General features: G+C 36.6%; 1 protein-coding gene across 1 annotated transcript; it reads left to right on the plus strand.

Moving 5' to 3' along the window:
• Positions 1-506: 506 nt before the first annotated feature.
• On the plus strand, positions 507-6431 carry LOC140137677 (protein Dr1-like). Its single transcript, XM_072159427.1, has 4 exons — positions 507-714; positions 897-1185; positions 2756-2919; positions 4990-6431. Exons 2-4 carry the CDS (start codon positions 960-962, stop codon positions 5167-5169), a joined length of 570 nt encoding a protein of 189 aa, XP_072015528.1. The 5' UTR covers positions 507-714; positions 897-959; the 3' UTR covers positions 5170-6431.
• Positions 6432-6713: the final 282 nt, after the last annotated feature.

Here is a 6713-nt window from a genome sequence, read left to right on the forward strand (position 1 = left end):
TATTAAGCACTATTTTATCAGTCTAAATCCGTTGAGGTTCGCCAGTGAACCTCATTGTAAGTACTGTTTTTTGAATGTTTTGTATGAATAACGCACGGTATGTTTATGATATATACCTAAAATTTCCCCCATTGTGTATCACGGTTCGCGTGGTCTAATGGTAATGGGTCTCGCCTGCGGTGCATAGGGTCCCGAGATCGAGTCCCGCTCACTCCCGGCTATAATTTTTTTTTTTCTTCACATTTATTTTGAATCCAAAAATATTTATTTTTATGTGAAAATTTATACATTCACTGAGAAATATATTTTGTGCATTTTTTTTTTCTGTAACGGGGCCAATAGAGCTAAAAACACAACTCAGCACGGGCGTCCAATGTTCAGGCAGTGTTGCCGTCATATTGTCTGTTTTGTTTACGATATTGGCTGTTGCCACAGTGAATAATGTAGTCCACCATCGTCTGTGGGCAACACCAGATAATGCATAGCGCCCTCTATAATAAATTGGATCATTGTTTTCTGAAGATGTAAGCTTATGCTGGGTCGTTTTTCACATGGACTTTTTGCTTTTTGCAATGTATAGGAGCTGAATTGTGGAATCGGTAGAGCAAATTCGGAAGCATACCATGATATTAGGTCCAAGAGAAGCTTATAAAACTGCTTGTGTGATCGAGGCATTTGATTGTAAAACTAGTACTTCGGCACGCAATTTAATTGGTAAGCTTAACTTCACACTGTTCATGACTCAAGTCCCCGACCCGGTCTCATGTCATTTGTTCTCAAGTCAAAGACTCAAACGCATACAAGTTGTTTTAAAGAAGAATAAACTTATATGTAATTGAAAAAACTGAACAGAGCATAAGTTTCGTTGATTTGGACGTAGTGTTTTTATCTTGCAGGCATTGGAAAGTATTATTTTATGCAATCTCCACTGAGTCTGAGTACAAATTGCAGACGACAAAATGGCCGAAGCAAATCAGCAGCAACCAGAAGAAGATGTCACGCTACCAAGAGCAGCACTAAATAAAATGATCAAAGAACTCCTACCAAATGTTCGTGTTGCTAATGATGCAAGAGAACTCATACTAAATTGCTGCACAGAGTTTATTCACTTGATATCGTCAGAAGCCAATGACGTTTGCCTCAAGAGGGACAAGAAAACAATTTCTCCAGAACACATTCTTGCAGGTACGTTTAAAAAAAATAAAAGATGGAAAGAAAGTTCTGATAATTACAATTTGTCATCAGTTTATTAATTGCAGGGGCTCTCAAGTCTCAACTACATGGATCGAATCCATGGGTTCCTAATCATCCATGGAAAACAGGGTACCGTACGTACGGTACTGAAAACCAGTACACCATGTTCATATGGGCCATGACTTGGTTTGTTTACATTGCAGTAATTCCTTCAGAATAATCAATTGATTCCAAACAGTTAAAACTTACCTCATATCAGTTTTAGTTGCCCTATAACTCCAAATTGACATGACAATGCATTCTATTTGCTCAATTTCATACCAAAATCAAGGAAAACATGGTTTTGTTATTACAAAGTAACATGGAAATCACACAGGGTTTATCTGGTCACTCTAGTAGGCCATTTGAAGTAATCAATATTGGTACTTGAATGGCGTGACTCAGTGACTTTCTGCTCATTGTAAGACTGATGTGTTGTAAACTTGATTGCATAACATTAAGATTGCCAACTGATAGCCTTTGTTGTATTTGAGTTGTCAATTATGGGAGTAGGGGAGATTGGGGTTAGTTGAAACATTTTTCACAAAATTGTCTTTTTAACGCAAACCGATTACTTTCAAGAAACACTAACCATATCAGTATAAACATATACATACATGCTACAAATACAGCCTTAAACTTTATTGGACCTGCTTATGATTATTCATATAATCCAATTTGAAAATTTGAAAAGAAGTGTTTCAACTAACCCCACCCCTGGGGTAAGTTGAAACATAGGGTGGGGTTAGTTGAAATACGGCTTGTAAAAATTTCAAAATAATTATTATTGTGTTGTTAGGGTTATTCTTCCCTTGAAGGCACCCTTTAACATACAATCAGTGTGAAAAAATGAATAAATAAATATGTGGGAGTGCGGGTCAATACTTTGGACACAAGGTGACGAGTGTCACCATGGACCAAAATATGAGAAGCCTAAAATATTATAAAATGTACTTTCTGTGTGCACTTTTTGCTTGTATTATTGCTTTTTAACCATATTAAAGCAATATTGAAGAAATAATAAACATGTTACAAATTTTTAAAAAGTCAAATTTATAATATTGCTTGATTTATTAAGTCTGGTCTTGTTTTGAACTAATTCAAACACTATTTTTAGAATTTAGCATGTTACAGGCATCAATTTTGTCTGTCCCAGGAGTGAACAGCCCGCCCAAAATGATGGGTGGATGGGTGGCTAGCTAAAACACTATGAGTTACATAATGCTCAAAATTGGAAACATAAACTTATCAAAAATGATTTTAATTGACACCAGGTACAGAAATGGTATTTTTCGAAATCACTTAATTATGTAGATTTTTTTTTTCAGATATTCTGTGAAAAAATGCTAAAACAGATCCCAATTTTCAGGCTTTGTGAGTCAAAATATGTCTTTTTTGTAGATCATTTTCTGAAGTGATACGCTATCTCTTAATTGCTGCAGACTCACACTCATTGTATCTTGTGAAAGTGAGTTCACTAACTTCCACTTTAAAACCATTTTTTTCTGTTTTCCCCCATCAGCTCTTGACAGTCTTGGGTTTGGAGCTTACTTGGAGGATTGTAGAGGTGTGTTGGAAGAATGTAAGACAGTGGCAGCAAAGAAGAGAAGACAGAGTAACAGACTTGAGAATCTTGGCATCCCAGAAGAGGAGCTACTTAGGCAACAGATGGAGTTATTTGCCAAGGTATGGGAACATTGGCTGTGTATATTACTGATCCATAGCACCCTGGGTGCTTTTAAGTCACTTTCAAAAGGGGGGTTATTACTGGGGCACTCCAACTTTGGAGGTGACGCGTATGTAGGGCTGTTAAGACCCCTTTTTTCAGCATCGCTGTCACCCAAAGACCCCATATTTTTTTACTTAACACATGCTCTGTCACCCGAAGACCCTTATTTTTCCATTTGATCTGTCACCCAAAGACCCTTACAAGTTCAATTTGAACAGCAAGTTTCATTTATCACTGATTTTGTTACTTATTTTGAAAAAACAAAGAAATTTGAAGCCATTTAGAACTAGAAATTCGATTTTCGAGGTTTCTGTAGCGCTGTTTTGGTTCTCACCCAAAGATTCCATTAAAAAAAAATGTCATGTTCTCACCCAATGACCCCATATTTTTTACATTTTGCTCTCACCGAATGCCAAAAATCATGCTCTCACCCAATGACCCCATATTTTTTTACATTTTGCTCTCACCGAATGCCCCTGGGTGCAAAAGTGCCAGCCCTACACCTATATCCATTTCAAATTGAAGTGCCCCCCCGGGGGTTATTAAAAGTATTAAATGACAATTCAAATTGGGAATTTGCCATTTTTACACACAACTCTAAAAAGTCACATGGCTCAAGACAGCTTAGTAAATTGGCGGGAAATAATGAGTCAGAAATGCGCGAATCTGAAAATATTGTGATTACGCCGCGATTCGTGGACGCTGGCGCAACTCTGCGCGTATGTCCAACGCAGTCAAAGCGCATTCGGTATGTTGTTAACGCCAGCAAATTGTGGTGTCAACAAAACAAAAATTTGCAGTCAAAATGCCATTTTTTAATTATTTTGAATTTGGCGCACTGAAAGCAGAGATTATAGATTCATGGGTGCAAAATATGCATATTTAGACCATGTACCAGATACAGCTTTTGCAAGTGTGAAAGTCTTACCGTTTTAAAATATAAGGACATTTTGTGCATAATTTTTTTATTAAAACGTCGATTTCTCAGAGTTCACTTTTGACAATATTGCGCGATTTTTGTGACAAGATAACTCAAAAAATATGCAAGCAAAGGGTAAACTTTTGCACTATCCTTTAGAGTACATCAAAGTCTAGGGAAGGTTTTTTCATTTTTCAAAATATTTGTTTTTAAACAAAAATATACACCATTATGTCAAAGCTTTGATTTCATGTTTGTCCCCTACTCCCCCGACTTAACTTGGCCGATGGTTTGCCAGGGCACATTCCGAAACAAAACATGAAAGCATAAGACTACCGTACCTAGTGCTTACTGCTTCTTCTGATAAGCACCCCCTACAATAACAAAATAACAAAAATATACACCATTATGTCAAATTTTTAGCTTAATAGAGTGACAAAATGGCTTTTTTCACATGTTTTTTCAATATTTTGAAAGAAGAGACAATTTAAAAAAAAAAAAAACCTTCCCTCAGTTCATGTCTCTTCTTCATGAAAAGCTAACTGAATTTATTTTACTCCGAACGGATTTTTTTCTAAGTTGTCACAAAAAAATTGGGTTAAAAAAGTGAATTTTTGTGATTTTGTCAAAAACTTGGGATTTTTGAACAAATCTGACGTCACCATGGGATTCCTTGACTCATTTCCTTTCCAAAAATGTATAGTTTTATATACTTCGGACATACAATTCAGAAATAATGAAGCTCGAAAAAGTCCATGTTCTCTCCCATTACTCTGCCCTTAACATGTGCATTGTGCAATGAAAAGGGGCGCTTACAGTTGCCACAGGACAAACTCTGTAGGGGTGCTTATCAGAAGAAGCAGTAAGCACTAGGTACGGTAGTCTTATGCTTTCATGTTTTGTTTGAATGTGCCCTGGCAAACCATCGCCAAGTTAAGTCGGGGAGTAGGGGACAAACATGAAATCAAAGCTTTGGAATCATAACACTGGGGAATTTGAGTACCAGTACTAAATAATATTTAATCACCAAGCAAACATTTATGTAAAAGAAATTAGCTTGATGCGCAGTGATAACCATGCATTGTGTTTAAATTTTTATTTTGTCCAGGCAAGGGAAGAACAGGCAGCAATTGAGCAACAAGAATGGGTCCAACTTCAAGCAGCACAAGCAGCTCAGGGGCAGACAGTCCAACAGCAACAACAGCAGCCTGGAGGCCAGCAGGTGTCCATCGCTACAGCAGCTGTTGCACCACAACAAGCACAAGTACCACCAGAAGGACCATCATGATGTCAAATAGTGGAAGTGTAGGCCCATTTTCAAGAGTGTAAAAATAGTACTGGTACATGTAATTTGTAGCTTTGGTCACAATGCCAAGTCTGTGGCGGTCATGGTGTTAGCCAGAGACCCGATTAGGCAATTTCAGTGGATAAATCCTCAACCCATCTTATGGACAGGCACTTTTGGATAAGCACAAGCAAGATGTTATTTTGCCATGCTGAATCTGGACCTGGAACCTGGATCACATGCAAAACTTTTTGGATAAATTTTTGTTGAAAATTGTCACCGTTTAAATTCCATTGCAACCACCTTCAGAAAAGAACATGTGATATTCAGTTTTGCTCTTGTTTTAATAGCGACTGATTGATTTGAAATTTACAATCAAATTAATCAAAATGCAGTGAACCAGAGGCTGATGTTTTTAAAAGTTGTTTCTGGTTCTTGAGCACTTATTTTGAACCATGGCTCAGTAACCAACCTGATGAGTAATCTCCAAAAGTTGTATGTAGTATACAACTGTATAGTTTGTTTGGCTTATATATTGGCCAAAAAAATGATACTCATAACATTGTTTATTGATATAGAATTGTGTGCATGCAGTTGGGTGCAATACAATGCTAGTTGTGTGTTGCGTAATGTGTGAGTGACGCACAAGCGTAATTTGGGACTTTTTTTGATGTATGCAGTAACAAAATGAAATACGGAATAATTTGGGCCGGCTAATTATAATTATAAGCTGAACAAACTTTAATATGAAGTGCCAAATGTACATGTATGCACATGAGTTTGTTTGGAGGGGTTGAGTTTTAACGTGTTAGGGAACAAACCAAAAGATCGATGACGTCCTATAAACGTAACTAGTTTCGTTTCTCAGCCGACCCCCCTCCCTCCCAGCCAGAAAAGTAATAATGAAATGTTGAAAATTTTGACATAATAATAATAATGACACATTCTTCAGACCGATGTTTTTGAACAAACGTAATTGAGTTTTTTACCCCCTCCCCCTAAGCGAAACTAGTTTCGTTTATAGGACGTCATCGATCTTTTGGTTAGTTCCCTTAGAGTGTGATTGTATGTCGTCGCACGCTTCAAATGATACTTTTGTGGATTCAGAGACTCTGTTGAACAAGACTCAAAAGCTGGAATGATTTTGGTTGATTTTTAACAAAACTGAAGAACTTTGTATTTTCACAAAGTTAAATTAATGCCATATTTCAGCATAGACCAGACCAGAGTAAATTACAAATTATAATAACATTATTTTGCCCTTTTTAGATAGTAAATTGTAATTAAAAAAAAATTGTTCAAAAATCAAAGGACTGTTTGAATCCACAAAACAAAAAACAAACACCAAAAAAAACCTCATAATTTTGCAACCATGTATTGTATATAATGCTAAGGATTTTCAGCAATAGCACACTTGGTTGTGGATAAGTGAACTAATCAAAAGTTTGATGACATACGTTATTACGTGTACAGCTCAACTTACCGTAATTTTCCTAACCAGACAGTCCATGCCAAAATTGTTACTACACCTTTACATTTCATCAAAT

Source organism: Amphiura filiformis, chromosome 17 (genome assembly GCF_039555335.1).
Source record: "Amphiura filiformis chromosome 17, Afil_fr2py, whole genome shotgun sequence".
NCBI lineage: Eukaryota > Metazoa > Echinodermata > Ophiuroidea > Amphilepidida > Amphiuridae > Amphiura > Amphiura filiformis.

Excerpts from the sequence above, each read along its gene's own strand:
- LOC140137677 (XM_072159427.1), top strand. The coding sequence starts at position 960 with ATGGCCGAAGCAAATCAGCAGCAACCAGAAGAAGATGTCACGCTACCA. Across the intron at positions 1,186-2,755 it reads TCCAGAACACATTCTTGCAG|CTCTTGACAGTCTTGGGTTT; the intron begins GTACGTTTAAAA and ends TTCCCCCATCAG. Across the intron at positions 2,920-4,989 it reads AGATGGAGTTATTTGCCAAG|GCAAGGGAAGAACAGGCAGC; the intron begins GTATGGGAACAT and ends TATTTTGTCCAG.